We start from the raw sequence: 20,406 nt of genomic DNA, 5'->3' as shown, positions 1-20,406 counted from the left end.
ATCGTATTATGGTTATTACTATTAATAATAGTAATGTTGTTGTTGTTGTGTTGTTGTTGTGTTGTTGTTGTTGTTGTGTTGTTGTTGTTGTTGTTGTTGTGTTGTTGTTGTTGTTGTTGTGTTGTTGTGTTGTTGTGTTGTGACCCATAGCTTTTCCTTTTCCTTTTAGCTGCGCGCCAGCAGCACAGAAACGCGCAGAGATACACTCACCCCCCCTCACCCCTCCCCTCTCCCCCTCTCCCCCCTGACAGGGGAGCCAGTCACCCTGTAATGGCTGCCACTGCTCATTGTTCACATCCTGCTTTGTCTTCAGCGCCATTTTGACTGCGCGCAGCAGCAGCAGCTCGTTGCCCCCCCCCCCCCCCTGACGCACACACCCGGCTCCGAACCGCGCTCCGCGGCCGTTACCGTGTGCTAATCCCCGGTCAGGGGGGGCTACACCGAGGCCAGCTCCCTCTCACACCGTGTCCGGTACCGTCGCGGTGGAGCCGCGCTAACCGTTAGCTTTAGGCAGCCGGGGGCCACGTGGAGCCCACGCGCGGCGCGGGAAACAACACGGCCGCTGTGGAGACCAACTCCCGCGTTCCCACCGGGTTCTCAAGGGTTCTCACGGGTTTTCACGGGTTCCGACGGCTGTCTGTGAGCCGCAGCATCCGGAGACAATCTGTCTGTGTCCGTTAGGGGTGGAAAAGTCCACTTCTGTCCCCACGCTGAGCTACAATTAAATATACATTAACAAGAAAATAAAAACGTCAAATACATCATTGTAACGACATACTGGTGGGGGGGGTAAAACCTGTAAATTATAGTCTCATAAAATATACTATAACTGCATTAAAATGTTCAATAATATTAGCAGTAATATAATAATTACAAATAAAATAATAACAGCAGGTTAACGAATAAGTTGGTAGATTCTCTTTTTTTGTTTGTTTTAAACTAAGAATTTTAAAGCAACTCTTCAGTGCATCCCATTCGTCAATTTTTCAAATGATTATTCCCACTCAAAATAATAAAGGCTATGGAAAAAAACATGGGCCACGTCGTAAATGTTTCTGTGTTTTTATTTTATTATTATCATTACACTATGAAAATATGTGTACAATAAATAATTTGGATTTTCACTAATAAAGAATCTCAATAAATAAACTAGGGTCTAAAACTCGGGTCGTCAGCAGGGTCTCTCCCTCCTCTCGTCTCCTGCAGAGACACAATGAATTTATTCGTCCGTTACGATTTTGGAAGAGCAGTCCATCCATCTGCACCGTGAACAGTTCCTGAGAAGTTTTTTTAGAATCCACGAAGCTGCACCAGAATAACCAAATAAAATCCACTGTGTTCAAAATTCTAACAGAATTTAAAAAACAAACAAAACAATAAATACCTGAAATTTGGACATGGGGAGAGAAAAAAATCCACAACGTTTCAATCGTGAATTTAAAAAAAATCCCTTCGATGTTAAAATAGGGGGGGAAATATTTTAAACTACATTAAAATCACAAAGTAAAATCGGCAAAAAAGACCACATATTATATTTTAAAAAATGAACATAATTTTCATTTAGAAAAGTTCCAGGAATGTTGCCCTTTGACGCTTTTCAGACTCCGTCGATGGCTCTCCGGTCTCTCCTCCACTCATCTGGGTTTTTGTTTTTATTCTCAGAAGTTGAGGTGCTGCAGGTCGATGGTGCACAGGGTGCTAGTGAACAGATCGAAGTCCTCCTCGGAGAAATCCACCGGGCTGTCCAGGGAGCTCTGCAGGCTGGGCGACAGGCAGTCCTCCCCGGCGAAGAAGGTCAGGTCCGGGAGCGCGGAGGAGGACGATCCGGCGGAGGAGTCCCGCTGCTCGGGGAACGACGGCTCTGCCGCCGCCGGAGCTCCGGAACGCATCAGGCCCGCGTTGTCACCCGAGTTCGTGGCGGTGAACGCCGTGGGTGAGCGTCGGGCCGTGGGCGCGTCGGTGGAGCCAGATGCCCCCAAACGGCCTCCCTCCTCCGGCGTGGGCTGTGCATTGTCCGCGCTGTCACCGGCGTAGGCGGCCGAAGATGGATTGCCGCTCCCCGCCTCGCTCTCCGACGCAGCCTCCCCGGTACCGGAGGCCTCCAGCGGCTGGCTGGAGTACGGGGAGGACGCGTCGGCCCCTTCCAGCGGCTCAAACCCGCCCGGGTCGCTGGACTCGTTGCCTCCCCCTCCGCCCCCGTCCCGGTGGTGCGTCTGCCTCTTGTGTTTCATCCGCCGGTTCTGGAACCAGACTTTGACCTGCCGCTCGGTCAGATCCAGGAGGGCGGCGATCTCCACCCTCCGGGGCCGGCAGAGGTACTTGTTGAAGTGGAACTCCTTCTCCAGCTCCAGCAGCTGCGTGTTGGTGTAGGCGGTGCGTAACCGGCGGGACCCGGCTCCTCCGGCGTCCACACCGACCTGACCCGGGTCTGCGGCCAAATAAAGGGGGGAAATAAAGGAGGAAATAATTATGTGGCAGATTTATAGTGAGAACCCGTTTGAAGCGATTCTGTTTTTACTTGTACTTTAATGTGTTATTTCGAGCCAAGTTGCCATGAGAGTCCTGTAAAACTTTATTGCGTGCGAGATTTTTAAGCCGAGAAATAGTCTGCCTCAGCATCGAGGAGAACCCCCCCCCCCGGCTGTAATAAAACTGTAATGAAACACAGAAAAGTCTCATAAAAACACTCCTGAAATAAAATACACCATCCAATTACAGTAGCAGCCCAAACCATCAGTGTAAGAGTGGAGCGATTTGGTGCTGGAAAATAAGAATAAAAATAATATGGAGAAGAAAGAAAATGCAGAATTGGATCGTCAAATGTGAGCTTGGGGTTGTGGGAGATGCAGCAGCGTGTGCTCTCTTCACAGAGGTGCAAAAGAAGGGGAAAAGAATATATTATGGGATATATAGGGAGGAAATGTGAAGGGAAGTGTGAGAATGTAAGAGAAAATAAAACTGCATGGCTTTAATGAGATCAGAAAATAGAATGGAGAGAATAAAGACTTCCTGTAAAATGAGTGGAGGGGGTGTTTGGAGGGATGGGGGGAATTTGGAGAAATACACTGATTCTTATGGGGGTCAGGGTAAAAAGCAGAAGGAAATGAGATTGTGTCTGTGTGTGTGGATGTGTGTTATCCCAGCCCCCACCCCCACAGCTTCCCCTCGCCATTATATTTCCTACCTCTATCCAATATGGCTACCATCTCAGTTGTGTTATGAATTTATAATGCCAGGATGGAGGTGGTGGTGCTGATGGAGGTGAAGCTGCTGCTGATGATACAATCCAACAGCACCCGAAATCAACACAAAGATGCAGCAGAAATATTCAACACAAATAAAAACACAATCTGTTGTTCTTTATGTGCATTAAAACATTCTAAAGGAAAAAAAGATGGGATTATGTAAATGATCCGTGAATGTTTTGGACTCTATCAAACTAAATTCCACACATGCATCCAAAAAGAATGATGGAGGTGATTTGTGTTCACCGTAATGTGTGCATGTTTAAGCGCATGACTGGAGTGTGTGCAAACCACTGCAGCATAATGCAGTGGTTCAGATATGGCTTCCCTGGCGAGCCTTCTCTGCAACAACACACACACACTGAGGAGAAAATCCCCCCCTAAGCACATCCACATCCACGACGGGGGTAGCGGGTTCTTTATAAGCTGGAAATGAAGATGCTGAGTGAAAATTTATGGGAAACGCTTCACACACACCCCCCACACACACACCCATCCTCGCTCCCGAATCCCCGCATAGACACCGACCTGTTGGAGACTCGATGCCCGCCGACGCGTACCCGGAGGCGGTCGGCGAGGGGGTGGACGACGCGGGGGTGATGCTGGGACCGCCACCGCCGGAGCCGCTCCCAGGCTTAGGGCACTTCTTGGAGGACTTCTTCTCCTTCATCCAGGGGAATTCGTGGGCCAGCGGGCCAGCCGGGGCGGCCGTGGCCGTGGCGGGGGCCTGACCGGGCGGACATGAGTGCCGGGCGCCGAGGTGGTGCGTCTGGAGGCCATTAGTGGCGGATGATCTCCGGCTCTGCTGGCTCCTAGCAGTCGGTCTCGGCTGGCTGGCTGTGCAGGGGCTGAGGCTGGGGATGGTATGCTCGAAGGGAGGCGGAATTACTGTCGACTCCTTGATTGATGAAGTTTGAAATGACTCCAGGACGGCAGGGAAGGACGTCAGGCACTCTGCGAGGGACGGCTGGCTGTTTATAAAACCGATCTCCCTCTCAAATTCAAAATTCATAGCTCCCTCAAACCGGTTTCACCCTCAAACGGCGAGACCCCCGAACAATCCCTTCCCTAAAATAAAAAAAAGCAAACACATACACACACGCGCGCACACACGCATACACACACACACACACACACACACACATACAAACACACACGCACAAAACAGAATATGGCTTCTTAAAAAATAAAAAGAAATTAAAAAAAACGCGCGCATACAGACTCCCGACCGCAATGGCGGAAATGCGGTGTCTAAATAATAATTGTGTATATTGGTGATATTACTAGCGTATGGGGACCTGGGAGGCTAAACTGAACAACTATGGGGCGAATTTGCAGCCAATTCCTGGTCATGTGTTCCACATCCACCAATCGGAGGCCCGGGCCTGGCGGCGGCGATGGTTGTAGGAAGCAGCATTATTATTTCTACTCCAAATGCTGTGGCAAAGAGAAGCTATACATGACAGGATAGCAGCTATTGTGTCCTCATACCGGGGGGTAAATTCTGGGGGACGGGGGGCTTCGGTCGCCATGTGCGCCTTGTGGGCGGCAGGTCGACGCATCCCAGGCCGGTTTTACGCACAAACAAAAGCGCATCTCTCCCACATTTTTTTTGCGATCTTCTGGGTGATGTAATGACGGATAACATTCGGTGGATGGAGGAACCGTTTACAATATGGCTCCTTTGAAGAAAAAAAAAGTGTTTGAAACATTCAATCATTAATAAAACAGACGTTATTCAGGGGAAACCTGCTGAAGGGTTTAGATGGGATGTAGCTCAGGAGAAGTGGATGGAGATATCCATTCAGCAGAGGGCAGAGAGGAACTAGATTTAACTGTGCAGAAAGAAGGAGCCTGTTGGTATGTAACTGCATATTTTCTACAAGATGCAATTGTTTTATAATTATATATCTGGGATTAGATGCGTGACTTTATTAAGCTTGAGTATTTATTTGAGAAATAGCCACTGTCTAAATTTATTCTCACTGGACTGGTCAACGCGCAGCTTTAGAATTCCTCCCGCTTGATGCAGCGGTTCTCTCCCTCCCCAGCGGGATGGATGTGTTAAAATCTTCGGTGTGTTTACCCAGAGAGAGTTCAGAGCCAGGTCGCTCCGCGCAACATGGAGAAAGGGAGCGAGAGCGCAGGCCTCCTGCTCTTCCAAATATTAAAAAAATGATAACACAGCATCGGTAGCATGAATACTAATTGTGAGACAGAGTGTGCTGAGTAGCCCTCAGACTCAGCAAGACGCACATGGAGCTTTTTATAGGGATCAGGAAGGAGTTTAGCGGAGGATAGCCTATTATGGGGAGGGCCCGAGGAGCCCCGAGTGGAAAAAACAGAAGTGCGGTGATCAATCTTTCTCTCCCTGCAAAGAGCCTGACAGCAGCCTCTCTCTCTCTCCATAAATAACAAGAAAACATCCCGCTCCCCTCAGGCCCAGGGTTTGGACTTTTATTTCTGCTCTACATTTACGCGCAAGAATGTTCGCGACTAGAACGCAGGAATATTTTTTGTCTCTTCATGAAAAACAAAAATAGAATTGGCGCAGATAACGTTATAAATGGTCACAGCCTCTTTGGGTTCGTTGTCCCGGCTCCGGCTCTTTCCCATGCCATTTGGCTTCACCCCCCCCCCCCCCCCAGCTCTGAGAGGGCAGAAAAAAAACATGTGTGGGAGTGAGAGCCATTGAGTGCAAAAAGCAGTGTGTAGGCCGAGGCTGGCCGGACTCACAAAGCAGACGCAGCTCCAACAGCAACACACTCATTTTGTTGTTCCTCACTTTTTAAAATGTTTTTGTGATTTTTTTTTAATTCAGTTTTATTTTTAGTGGAGGGCAGCAGAAGAAGACGAAGATTTGACCTTTGATTTAATTTTCTTTTTTATGCATTTGTTACTGTGAACGGGTATGGTAGAGTAACGCTACTTTCTGTCCACTTTAAAATGTTATTACACTTTTGATTGGTCCAAATTATTATTAATATTATTATTATTATGATTATTATTATTATTATTATTATTATTATTATTATAACTACTTCTATTTATTATTCTTACTAATATTAATTATTATTATTATTATTATTATTATTATTATTATTATTATTATTATTATTATTATTATTATACTTTAATAGACCGGTAGATCGTGATGTTTCTGAGTGTCAGCGGTGATGTTTGACTCCAGACCAGAGGAGCTGTCAGGGACTGGCTGTTAACGCGTTCTCCGCTCCAACTGTATTCTTATCAGGAGTGACTGTGATGCTGAAGCCGAGCCGAGCTCTCCGTCTGTTTTTATGAGGCAATAAATTAGATCCAATCGCTGCTTATTGGTGTTTTTATTGTCTGTTAGTCCAACGGAGATGTAAAGAGAAGTGTGGCCGTTATTTATGGCAGACTGATTTATGTCTCAAGTTTTATGCTACTCACAGGCCCTGAGCTCCAGCACACAGATAGATAGATAGATAGATAGATAGATAGATAGATAGATAGATAGATAGATAGATAGATAGATAGATAGATAGATAGATAGATAGATAGATAGATAGATAGATAGATAGATAGAGGGGGAGGAGCTTGGGCTAGAGACCACGTGATGAGGCTGAGGTTATATTTTAGTTATATTTTAGTTTCCACTGATCCTCTACTAAATCGTCAAGTAAAAGTAAAAAGTCAAGGAACAGCGTTACAGGAGGTCATTAAAACAGTCAGTAATTTAGGGGGTGACGATTCCCAATAGTCAAACAGGGGATTAGTTGATTAGTAAGAAATGAGTCATCATGGTCAAACTAGATGACAGGAAGTTGATGTACACCTCCCCCCACCTGCTGGAGCTTCTGATAGGCTTCTCCAGCTCTTCTCTGGGACCATAGATCAACCACCAGAAGCTAAAGCATGGTTAGAACCTGATCCCTGCACTGACTATCCTTCCAAACACAACACCTCCAGGTCTTTCTCTCCATTTTCACATTTCATACAAGAATCTGCTTCATCAGTTCAGACCACATGTCTCCTTGGTGCTGTTAGATTTAACTGTGAGGTGTGAGGGGGTTCATGCAGGGGGAGCTGTGGCTCACGTGAAAAAAGCTTTGGAAATAAGATCAGAATTAACTGTCCAATTTTAAATTGTTTCCTTATTTTGAGTCATGAAGAATGAATTTCTCCTTAAGACTCACGTCCACTTGAGTCTGAGGTATTGATCATCAGCATCATATTAGTACCGTCACGTAAACAGAGATGAACGGCTCGAAAGAAGCCGCGTCAATATCACATGTGAGATTCAGCCGTCACACAACACGTATGAATCCATCAGCCGTCACACAACACGTATGAATCCATCAGACGTCATACAACACGTATGAATCCATCAGCCGTCACACAACACGTATGAATCCATCAGACGTCACACAACACGTATGAATCCATCAGACGTCACACAACACGTATGAATCCATCAGACGTCACACAACACGTATGAATCCATCAGACGTCATACAACACGTATGAATCCATCAGACGTCACACAACACGTATGAATCCATCAGACGTCACAAAACACGTATGAATCCATCAGACGTCACACAACACGTATGAATCCATCAGACGTCACACAACACGTATGAATCCATCAGACGTCACACAACACGTATGAATCCATCAGACGTCACACAACACGTATGAATCCATCAGACGTCACACAACACGTATGAATCCATCAGACGTCACACAACACGTATGAATCCATCACACAACATATATGAAAGATGAATGGAACACTTCATTAATCGTTAACGATTTGATGACTAATCCCGCTCCATGATTATTTCTGTTTCCACAGGAGTCATTTTAACCAGGTACACTTTTGTTTACGTGTTGCCATGACACTTGTGCAATAGTGTAGCCAAGATCCCACAAAATGACCTTTTCTAGTGTTATAAACACCATTTGTGAACTTCTTCACTATTAAATATCATGAAAAAGTGATAACAGCTCTGAATAAGATAACATTTTTATTAAAGAATTGTTTGACAGACAACTCTCTCAACAATGAAAGAAAAATTAGCTACAAAGGACAAACAAAGAAGTTGTTTTTCTTCAAAAAGACTCGTTCATTTTTCCAGCTAATAGTTTGTCTAAATCTTATGACTATGCCCGGTTAGGTCACCGATCCCCTTCCTTGCATTTTTCCCCGTACAAGCCAAAACATTTACGTACAAGGGTCATTATAGGAACAAAAAAAACTACTTATTTTATTCTAAAGTACAAGAACTAAAAATTGTAACTTCAGTACAATGGACAAGAAGAAACAACGCTGTTTTTTTTCTTTTATAACAGGTAAATACTAAAAAAGTACAGTATTTTTTTCTCGATATAAATACATGAAGGATAAATAATAATACAAAACAGAAAGTCTTTTTAAACTGGCTATAACAAATAAATATTTATATATGAATGTTCATTTGAACAAACATTACTGAAGGACGCTTTGATTGGAGGACCTTCCATCTTCAAAATAAGTTTTTATTTTTTATTTTTTTTCACCTTTAACCATCAAAATGTAAACTCTAAGTGCAAACAATGCTGCCCAGGTTTGAGGAGTGTGTAAATGAGCACTTTTAGAAAGAGTCCACCGGGTTTACCTCCAGACGGGGAGAGAGTCAGCAACACACACCAGCAACACACACCAGCAACACACACCAGCAACACACACCAGCAACACACACCAGCAACACACACCCGTTCTGTGCTCCAGAAACGGGCGGGGCCGGGTGTGTGTTGCCAACCGCCCTGACAGTTCAGACAAATAAACCCAGCTGTTCCAAAGTGTTTCATACACAGCAGCTCGGACTTCTGGGACACGCATTTTTGTTCAACTATATACCCTGTATCCACGTTTGAAAGTCAAGATATGTGAGAACAAAACAAAACAATACAAAATGTGGACTTTAACACACCGGTGTGTCCACTCATGTCAGCAATCCCTTTCAAAGTGAGAGAGGGGAGGGCACCGACTCGCCCCCACATAAATAAATAGTGTTCTCCTCTCTTATTATTTACCCTGTGTCGATGATGTGCTAAAAACGAGAGCGTTCAAACATTTCCATTTCCTCTCTTGTGTTTGTTTAAAGATGTCAACAGCTGTCTGTGTGTCGATGAAAGGAAGCTAGCTTAGCCTAGCTTAGCACTGCTGTGTGTGTGTGTGTGTGTGTGTGTGTGTGTGTGTGTGTGTGTGTGTGTGTGTGAAGGAGTGCTAAAACTGAATGCAGCTCAGCACACATGTGTGTCTATGATGGAGCCTCTGAGCTAGTGGCTTCTTAAACCCTGTTAAACTGATTGAAGGTGTGTGTGTGTGTGTGTGTGTGTGTGTGTGTGCGTGTGCGTGCGCGTGCGTGTGCGTGCGTGTGTGTGGGCATTTCCATTGGGCTGGACTGGTAGGATGACGACAGGACCGGCGTGAGGCGACAGGAGAGAGTGGCGTCCAGCCCTTCCAGTGGTTTCTACAGAGGGAACGCTGCGTCTCCGCGGCCGATGGAGAGGCAGAACCCTCCACATAGCTGACAGCAGCATGTGCCGCCTTGAGGGGGTGGGAACCCAACTTCATCAATCTAGCCACCTCGTTAACTACCCATTAAAATCCCAACTCTTTAATTTACCAGGCGGGAGAGCTGTTTGCATGTGTGTATGTCTTGGGGGTGGGGGGGGCGGGATACTATTATGAAGGTATCATTTTAAATCCACAGACTAGCTCAACCACTACATGTGATCAGACCCCTCCCTCACACAAATGAGTTGGTGAAGTCCAGCTATGCAGCAGAAACCCTCAGAGGAGAATGAAAAAGAATCCCGTCAATTGGGTTGTGAGATTTCTGTCTGTTCCTTTAGTTTACTGGTTCCTGAGAAATATTTTCAGTCACAAACTGACACCGATTGACTGAGAGCAGTTTGACTGTGCTGTAGATTATCAGTGTAATCGATCAATAGTACTCAATCAGATTCCATGATGTCATGCAGGTCTTGATACGTCTCTGTGCCACAACATTAGCCTGATGACGACCACTGACTCCTAGCGTGGCTCTACGGGGGTGTCTAAAATATTCTACACTCCTCTGGGACCAAGAAAATACCCCTAGAGGGTAAATGAGCTCAATAAATAAGTCGGATAATGTTTGTAGGAGACAGATATCTGGTTACTGACACCTTTTGGGTCCATCACTGCTACTTGATGCTTCTTTTAAATTGGCATAGCTGCACTTTCACTGTAACACTGAGAGCTCTGGCCCTGATCACATTGATGGAGGGACGGATGAGGTCGATGGGGGGGGGCTGGCCAACACCAAACAACTGATTGGTCCCTTCAGAGCGCCGGACAAACCACTGGATAGCTGGTGTGGGTCTCGTTCTGTCTCTCCTGTCGTCCTGTGGTAGCAGTAGAGTTAGTCTGTTGGGGGGGTTCGTGTCGCGTCGCGTTCGGGGTCGTCTTCACTACTTCTTACGTCATTTTGTTCCGAACCTGCTACAGGTGGGTGAGCTTGGGTGCTTCCTGGATTCTGCCCTGAGTCGAGGTGTGGTGCGCCGACAGCTCGGTGTATGTAGGGTGTGTGGGAGGGTCACATGGACCTGGGGGCCCCCCGCCGCCTACATGGTGCTGGTTGGTGGCTGACATTGGCCCCGCGCCATTGTAGTCCATGGTTTGATGATGGGATGGCGTGGGGCCAAGGTGGTTTAGCCCGTACATAGAGGGCCCGGAGCCGGGCATGGGTTCCACATAGCTGCCACCCCCCACGTAGACAGGACTGGCTTGCATGTTGGTGGGCGTCCCATAGCCAGCACTGTTGGCCTGCACTAGGCTGTGGTGGGGGTGAGGGTCCCCGTAGTCCGGATCGGGGGCGCCGTACTTCTGCTGAGGGGGGCAGCCCTTCACCTGGACGTTGGGGTAGGCAGTGGACATGGAGTACGACACCCCCTGGTGGGGCTTGCCAAAGGACGGTGGGGACGGGACGTCGTAAGCCCCCCCTCCTCCTCCCATGGGGTGCATGGAGTTGAGGAAGCTGGCAGAGGACTGCATGGTCAGGGGGGGGGAGCCGGTGGGCGAGGGCCCTCCAGAGCTGGAGCTCAGGCCCTTGGACTTCTGGTCCTTCTTGTACTTCATGCGTCGGTTCTGGAACCAGATCTTGATCTGGCGCTCGGACAGGTTGAGCAGGTTGGCCATCTCCACGCGCCGCGGCCGACACAGGTAGCGGTTGAAGTGGAACTCCTTCTCCAGCTCCACCAGCTGGGCGCTGGTGTAGGCCGTACGCGCCCGCTTGGACGACGCCGACGAGCCGCTGGTCGGACTCTTCTCCCCGCTGCTGCCGCTCTCAGCCCCCCCTGATGCTGAGGAGAGAAGAGAAGACATTATAAAGGCAATCAAGACAAAAAAATTTAATATATACAGTATATACAAATTTATAGTACAGTAATCCCTCGTTACTCGTAGTTCATGTGTTCCAGGAACCACCCGCAAAAACCAAATTCCGCAATATAGTGACAAACTATTTATCTTATTATTTACGTTAATTTAAAGGTTTATAAACCCCCCCCCCCATACTGATATTAAACCACCTTCTATCTGTATTACCTTTAAAACACTCTGATAGACTGTTTAAAGCACTTTTGTGTCTCACGGAACTCCAAGACTCACGGAACGTAGCGCGCTTCAGGATGCTGTCAGCCAATAGAATGCGTGTACGGTATCACATGACTACCTACAAAAAATCAGTGATGTAATGAAGCCGCGTGTGTTTATGCACAAGGGATTACTGTATATGGTACAAAAAGAGGCAAAAACATGCTGAAATAAAAACGGATCCAGAGCGGGAGCTGAGCGCTGGAGGGAACTGAGAGTATTCGGGGTCTTAATAAAGCACCGGGGGGTCCGGGCATGCTGGCTGGATTATTGCTTGATATTAGTTGTCAACACTTCATAACAGTGGCAGTTATTAAGAGACGTAACCCCCCCACACCGGCCGAGGGCAGCTAAATTGCATCTCGACTCAAAGACAAACCCCCTGCAGCAACAGCAGCTGCAGCACGGAGGGGGCGACGAGCAGGAAGTGATGAAGGTCTGAGGAAGAGTCTTCATCAGGAGTCAAGTGTCACCACACACAGATAATCAGAATGACTCTATCTGGGGGGGTACAGCGCAGGCCGAGCCTCAAACCCACCTGTTTTAGGGTTCATTGAAGAAGACTATCTTGACTAGACTTGTTGACTAGACTTGTTGACTAGACTCGACGAGTCAAGACGAGCTCCAAGCACCACCGTTGGTTTTCTGCTACATCGCTGCTAAAGGCTAACAGCTAACAGCTTCCTGTGAGTATGTATAAAGGATGAAGCAGAGGTGACTCTGTGTGTGTTTTTGTGGTGATGTTTGACACAGTTGGGTTCTCAGGAAGCGCTGAGGCGCTATCTCTCCACAACAGTGTGAACAGCTCACTCTTATTTGTCTGGACAGAAACACGGAGGAGGAAGTCATCACATCATCCGTCTCACAGGCTGGAAGCATCTTTAAATGATTGCCTCAAATTGTCATCGATAAACAGTCTAATCTGTTCACAGCTCCACATCGTTACCTGAAAGCTCCTTGGATCTGAATCATATTTATTAAGACGGGACATATTTTCTGTCATTGAGATATTAATTCATGCGTATTACCTGAATGTCTGCTCTCATCCATCCAGATTACTTTCAGATTTACTAACCTGTTGTGTTTTTTCCCTCCTGCTAATATATTCCCTTTCAAATCAATGCTTGCCACTCTCCCTAAAAATCAAGCCACCTGTTATCATCCACAACACTTCAATTCATTCTGCTAATATCTTTGTTCTTGCAGCGTCGCTCTCAGGAAGAGGAGGAAAACAATCGGAGGGTAAATGATAACCAGCTCCAGTGAGGAGTGAGGAGAGGAGGAAGAGGAGGTGTGGGGGGGTGAGAATGTACATTTACATTAGCATTAGCATTAGCATTTGTTTGTATGTTTGTTTTTTAATCTCACAATGATCTAAATTGATGCCAGATCCAGAAATGATGTTATGAATCAGGTAGAGGAGTGTGAACACCTGATCCACCCATCGGGTATATCCGTGCTGCTTTTCAGCTAAAGCATCCATGTACCAGTGAATGTAAGAATCTAGAACATGATTATCCAGATTGTCCCAGGTAACATTAATCTAATCGGTTTTATCTTGTTTTTCCAAGATTTATGTATAATAGATTGGATATTTAATCCAAAAAAGGCCAAGATTATGGTTACAGGATAACTTAATCCAGATCAAAGTCTGTAAAACTCTGGATTCTAGCTGTTCTCATCGCCTCAGGTTCACACAGACATGATGGGATCCTCATCTTTATCAATGTGTTGTATTAATACACACTATATAAAGAACTACAGTATATTTATATGGATCCTCTACGTTAACTCGATGTGTGTTTCCTGTGGTCGTCGATGGGTGAGGATTCTCTTACTGGTCATCACCAGGGTTTTGGACTGGAACGTTCCAGCAGAGGTGACGTCCGTTAGTTCACACGGATCAGATTTGCTGCAAAGCATGATGGGTTTTGATTCTGGGTTTGTTAGCTCTCATGCTAACACGCTTTCCAGTGAGATGTTCTAAATGATCTATTGAGTCCAGCTCTCTGGCCACATCGATGGAGGTAAAGGTAATGAGGAGTAATGAGGAGGAGAGGAGGAGAAAGGAGGAGTGATTATTGTGCTAAGCCATGTTGTTCTGTGGGGGGGTTCAGGGTTTGGGGTGGGGGGGTTGAACACACCGTTGCCGGAGTTGTTGCTGGGCGAACAGTTTTTCTGTTTGGTCGTCTGCCGGCTCTCCTTCATCCAGGGGAAGATCTGCTTGGCCAGGGTGGGGTTGGGGGGCAGCGACGAGGAAGAGGACGACGTGGATGACGATACGGAGGAGGAAGAATTCGACGTCTTGTTGGGGCCCGATTTAGAAACCGTGGAGGCCCCGGTACTGCCCCCCGGCTGCTGGGCGCTATTATTACCGTTGCTGGGGTTGGGGGCCAGGGGAGGGGACACCTGGGAGCCGGGGTGGTGTTCAGGTGGCAGGCTGGGCCGCATGCAGCTACCGTTCAGCTCCTTGGTCTTGGCGAGCTGCTGCTGGTGGGGGCCGTTACTGCCCAGCGACTGCAGGGAGCAGGCGGAGGGCTGGTAGGAATCCACCTCCAGATGAGCCCCCGACTGGAAGGCCGGCTGGTGATGAGACACTGGCACCGGGGCATCGTAGCCCCCAAAGCCGTTGGCAGCCGCCGCCGCCGCCCCCGCCCCCGGGTAGGACGAGTAGCCACCGAAAAGCGTCGACGAGTTGTCGTAGTAGGAAGTCTTCTGCATGTCTGAGAGAAGGGGTGGCGTCTGCTTGTGCTCCAGTCCTGATTGAGAGCCGCTGCCGGAAGACCATTTGGTACCGGGGGTCACGTGACGGTGTCTCCCCAACGGTCGCCTGCGATCTGACCTGAAAGGTTAGGAGAGGCAGAATAAAGAAATAAGGGAGATAAATCCATCTTCCTCCAATGAAAGGCACCATGACATGAATAGAATCCACTGCTTTCTTTTCTCACCCCTTACCCTCCCCCTCCCCCACTGAGCCCAGTGCTCAGCCTGCAGATGCTCTAGCGGAGGGGGCACAAGGAGGGCAAACTGTGTTCCCCCCAGTACTCACACAAATACATCTAAATATATATAAACTTTATAATAATAATAATAATTAATATTATTATTATTATTGTTGTTGTTGTTATTATTATTATTGTTGTTATTATTGTTGTTGTTGTTGTTTTGTTGTTATTGTTATTATTATTGTTGTTGTTGTTGCTTTGTTGTTATTGTTAATATTATTGGTGGTGATAATACCAATACTAATAATAGCACTGCTACTTACTACTACTATTACAACTAATACTACTGCTACTTCTACTACTACTACTACTACTACTACTACTACTACTACTACTACTACTACTACTACTACTACTATTACTAAACTACTACTATTACTACTCATAGTAATAATAATAATAATAATAATAATAACAATAATAATAACAACAATAATAATAATAATAATAATAGTAAAAATAATAAAAATAATATCTAATGTATTTATTGTGGTAATATAATTATCTTATTACGTCATGACAACATTTTATCCGCATTATTTAATACAGCAACATTTAATTTATTAACAACAGTATAATATGATAACATTTAGAATGATGCTACTCTAATGACGCGCTGCCCCGTCCTGTATCCTGTTACTTTGGTTGTGTAATAGCGTCATGATACGATTGTACATATTTTTGTGTGATAGATGTCGGACCGTCTTTCTGTCAGCCCCCACCTCACACACATGATTTACTGTGTTGTGTCTGCCTTTTTCTGAAGAGTCTATCACCGGAAGCATCATGGTGAATAACACGCTCTTAGTGGATCCCCACTATTATTATTATTATTATTATTATTGTTGTTGTTGTTGTTATTATTATTATTATTATTATTATTATTGTTGTTGTTGTTATTATTATTGTTATTATTATTATTATTATTATTATTATTATTATTATTATATTTTAGATTAGCACAGAAAAGCGTGGCCTGTTGTTTACCCGATGATAAATACATTTGGATTCATTAAAACAAATCTGCTCCAAACGAAAATCATTTTTCTCTAAATATTATCTGTGTTTTTGGCCAGGAAAAAAAATGGCGGTTTTCTGGACACAGACATATTTTTTCTTTAACGGAACGACCGGACAGTGTGGTCTGTTTGTGTCCCATCACCACGTGGTCCGGTGTTTAAACAAAGGGGCCGGTAATGGACCGACAGGTAAACCAAAACAGCCGGAAAAAGCTTCACGAATCAGTGCTTCATGGGGTCGAGTGGTCGGAGCTCCATCCCGGCCCCCCAGGAGAGGAGAGGAGTCCCCACAGACAGCCAATCAGCGCCGGGGTGGGCCTGTGGCCGCGTGAGGCCGACCTGTCAGGCGCGAGGGAACACCTGGCATTCATTTCTCCTCTGGAGATAAAATGTTTAAGGGGGAGAGGAGGAGGAGGAGGAGGAGGAGGAGGAGGAGGAGGAGGAGGAGGAGGAGGAGGAGGAGGAGGAGGAGGAGGAGGAGGACTACCGGGGGCATCTAACTTTGTGTTGGTGATGAACAGCCCCCACAGCTGTGAACCCTGTTTGTTTCCCGTGGACCGGGAGGCGGGTGTATGCCCGGTGACCTGCTGACCGGTGTCCCGGTAAACGAACAGAAAACACACCACAGCTCCAGCAGGTCAGGGAGGGGGTGGCTCCTGGGGTAAAGATAGTCCATCCAGGGGCCCCGGGCTCCCAGATCCACCACGGCTCTGATTTATACCCCACACTTCATTTCACCACCAGCACACACTGCTATCACTTCATTACGCGTCAGAGTCCCGAAATTAATGGACACGAAAATACCAGAAAGAAAAAACAACCTCGAATCAGTTAAATAAATAAATAAATAAATAAATAAATAAATAAATAAATAAATTAAACCAACGGTTGCTTCCGATTTCAGAAGCGAACTCATGTGTTTCCATAAAGATGTAACATCATGCTGCACGCTAAAATAATTCTTTTTTAATCACACAGTCCAGCCCTGCTCCAGCTCTCAGCACGTCACACATGTCAGCCATTTATCTTTCCAGCAGACAAGCTGGAATCCTAATTATTTACTCAGAGGAATACAGAGACAGAGAGAGAGAGAGACAGAGAGAGAGAGAGAGAGAGAGGGAGAGAGAGAGAGAGAGAGAGAGAGAGAGAGAGAGTAGGAGGAATATGTTATTAAATCATATCGCTGTTTCGCCATTAAAAGGGACGTAATGTTCCTGCCCTTCCTTGTAGGGCTGCGTCTTAATACAATCACCAACTTTACTAGACGCCTCCCTGAATAATCCACTTAAGCTGACAAGCACCCAAACAAAAAAACATCTCACACACACGCACTCAGATGTTTGTGTGTGTTTGTGTGTGTGTCTATGTGTGTGTGAGGGTTGGGGGGGGGGGGTCCAGTGTCCGTGTTTTATCCTGGGATATAAAATTACAAATGGCGCCTGCCATGAAGAGCCCCAGCAGCGGGGAGACGGACAGAGAACGCATGAAGTTAGACAATCCGTGTATTCCTTCATCCCATTAACGGACGGTAAAGAGGGCCAGTGGTGGTCACAGAACGGGCCCTGGTCGGGGCTATTGTTGGCATGTTCGATGGCCCCCAATCCAGGGTGAAATGATCAGATAATAAAGTCTCCATGTGTGAATAAAAATACAAAATATTAAATTAAAATAAATGTTACACCTCATCAGATAATAAAGCAGACGCGCAGAGGAGACGGGGGGGCTCCAGCGACACAGAACACGGTCGGCCATTTCTTTGTAAATAAATAATTGAGGCTGAGGACGATCCGTGGTGGAATAGTGGGAGACATTTGGGGGGAAAAACTGAGAGAAAGAAGACAGAGATTGAAGGGCCGAGTGAAGAAGGGGGGGGTTCTCTCATTGTGAACTCTTCTTGAACCGGGATTGGAGTCATATGGGCCATAAATCACTGAGCAGCCACAAAAACACACTCCTAGTGATTCAGGTTGTGGAGCTAACGCGGTACCGGCTGGCCTGTGACGCGGCTTACCTTCCTTCAGCACCGGCGGTCCCGGTCCAGTCCCCCGCCGACCCAGAAAAACCACATCACGGTGAAGTCCTCACGCAGGTTCGATAGGTGATCGATATCGGTGATAAATAACGAAACGAACGCGCAACGGGCTCCGGCTGTCCTCCCCTCCTTGTCTGATTCTTCTCCGCTCCACCAGTTTAGCGCCCCTGGGGGTCCAGAGCGGCGGCGGCTCGGCGCGCTGCGACCAGCCGGACACCGAGTGGCATGAACGGCCGGCGGACGAGAGCGCGTCGGCGGGCGGGTGGGGGGGGAATGAGAGCTCGGCTCGGTGCGGGCTGCAGGCAGGCTAGCTAGCGCAGGAGCTGCAGGCGCTTACCGGGAGCCTGCCTGCTGCCCCCACCCCCTCCTCCACCTCCACCGCCGCCCCAGCACCAGTGTGCTGCACCGCCGCTGGATGATAACAATGACCTCAAAATACTTTCTGCTCCAGCCCGGGGGGGCTCAGGCAGCCAGGCGGACAGCTATGCAGTCAGGGAGGACCGGGTCCACCATGTTACCCCATTGCATCTCCGGGGGTGGGTCTGGTGGTCTGGTTCCTCCTGCCCTCCTCCGTGCGCCTCCGCGGGGCTCCGGTCTCTGTCCGCTCCGGCTGTAACGGTCTGGCGTCGGTCTCCGGTCGGCTGACCGCCTCGGTGGGGGCTTGTTTCTCTCAGCTAGCAGCTGGTGGGATCCTTGGGGGGGGGGGGGGGTATTCCCACTATGTTACTGACAGCAAGATCGGGTATCAGACGCGCTCACGGGGGCAACGGGGAGAAGAACGGGGGTAAGAACGGGGCTCGACTTGTGGACGCGTGGATTCCCATCAAAGAGGGGAGCGTCACTCACAGATTATGCTAATTTCAGTGTCTGAAGGTGAAGCACACACACACACACACACACACACACACACACACACACACACACACACACACACACACACACACACACACACACAGATGTTTTAGCCCCACACCAGTCAACCCTACCACCACTCTTTCTTTCCAAAAAGTGTGTGTGTGTGTGTGTGTGTGTGTGTGTGTGTGTGTGTGTGTGTGTGTGTGTGTGTGTGTGTGTGTGTGTGTGTGTGTGTCATGATTCATTCAGAACAACTGAACTTGATGCTTCCCTTTCATTTGTTGGATCCCTCATTTGAGCCTGATATTAAACGTGTGTGTAGGTGAGACTTCATCTTCATCATCATCAGGGTGTTTTCTTACTGCTAGCTCATAGGCTACATGATGGAGGCCAAATACCTCTAAACTTGTGAGCTGGCTGTATAATAAATATATGATATAATAAACGATCAACATGTAGACAATAAAAACTAGACTGTGAGACTGGAGGCTCAGCCATCAGTCAGCTGTTACCTCAACACAGATAACGACCCAAAATACTTTTTATGTTTTATCTGTATTTCAATCAGGCAAGAATGAATCATTAAAATGTTATGTCCCTTTATGTTTCCCTGTTTTTCCATGTTTTTTAATTTTAATTTTAAATTTTTTTTGAGAGGCCCTCCTGCAGCTCGTCCCATCTCTCCATCCAAACAAGACTCTTTTTCTGTGTTGTTAACATTTCAACACCTCATCCCCCCCCCCCCCCCCCCCTGCTGCTGCTCATGCAGAAAAGAAGCAGCTAAAAATGAAAAGGAAACCAGAAAATGACATGAGAGAAAAAATAGTGTGAAGAACAGAGAGGGAGGGGGAATCAGGCCTTCAGCATTCTCACTTGTTTTTAAAGAAATTCAACAATATGGTTGGTGATGGGGGGGTGGGTGTTGGGGGGGGGTTGTTTTGACAGAAACACACTGGGGGGGGGGCAGGAATGAGGTGCAGCAACATGTGGAGAAGAAGGTGAAGTAGCTGAACAGAACAGATCAACATGGAAATGAAAATATGAAGGTGTCCCACACTGATTTCACCCCCCCTCCCTCACCTATCTCACGTACTCCACCCCCCCGTATCTCCAGAGCTCTCTCACCTACTTGCCTCTATTTTTATTATTCAGGACGCAGAACCTGTCGGCTATGGCTACGTAAGATTTATGAGTTTTCTCGCACCCAACACCGTGTGTGTGTGTGTGTGTGTGTGTGTGTGTGTGTGTGTGTGTGTGTGTGTGTGTGTGTGTGTGTGTGTGTGTGTGTGTGTGTGTGTGTGTGTGTGTGTGTGTGTGTGTAAACATCCCAACTTGACAACAGAGAGCCTCGTCAGTGGCTGCTGAGCGGAGGACGGTGTGGCTGTGGGTGGAGGGTGGGAGCCTGAAATGTGTCCGTCTGCAACTTTTCTTTGTGGAGGATCCACTGCTGAAAACAAAACCTCATCACTCATTAACCAAAAACCACCAATCAGCGATTTGGTTATCTGTGAATTTCTTTTCCTCCCACTGCGCACCGGTGGGGGAAGAGTCGTGCGTGTGGAGCAATAAGCACACGGATTAT

General features: G+C 47.0%; 2 protein-coding genes across 16 annotated transcripts in view; both read right to left on the bottom strand.

The window, feature by feature from the left end:
* Nucleotides 1-1,046: 1,046 nt before the first annotated feature.
* On the bottom strand, nucleotides 1,047-6,118 carry hoxb2a (homeobox B2a). The gene is made up of 2 exons (XM_068336257.1): nucleotides 3,774-6,118; nucleotides 1,047-2,428 (listed from the first exon to the last, which is right to left on the bottom strand). Exons 1-2 carry the CDS (start codon nucleotides 4,255-4,257, stop codon nucleotides 1,659-1,661), a joined length of 1,254 nt encoding a protein of 417 aa, XP_068192358.1. The 5' UTR covers nucleotides 4,258-6,118; the 3' UTR covers nucleotides 1,047-1,658.
* A 2,120-nt stretch (nucleotides 6,119-8,238) lies between these two features.
* Nucleotides 8,239-20,406, bottom strand: part of hoxb3a (homeobox B3a) — an 83,972-nt gene continuing 71,804 nt past the window's right edge. For 14 of the 15 annotated variants that reach the window (XM_068336242.1, XM_068336243.1, XM_068336241.1 and 11 more), the window contains 2 exons: nucleotides 14,058-14,755; nucleotides 8,239-11,621 (listed from right to left, as the gene is read on the bottom strand). In XM_068336242.1, the coding sequence (XP_068192343.1) occupies nucleotides 10,762-11,621; nucleotides 14,058-14,755 (1,558 nt within the window). In that variant the 3' untranslated portion in view covers nucleotides 8,239-10,761. Of the gene's footprint in view, nucleotides 11,622-14,057; nucleotides 14,756-17,948; nucleotides 18,193-20,406 lie in introns of those variants that run through there. The other variant, XM_068336252.1, reaches the window with a different exon arrangement.

This window comes from Antennarius striatus, chromosome 16 (assembly GCF_040054535.1).
Source record: "Antennarius striatus isolate MH-2024 chromosome 16, ASM4005453v1, whole genome shotgun sequence".
Taxonomy (NCBI): Eukaryota; Metazoa; Chordata; class Actinopteri; order Lophiiformes; family Antennariidae; genus Antennarius; species Antennarius striatus.
This window is presented reverse-complemented; position numbering and strand designations above follow the sequence as displayed.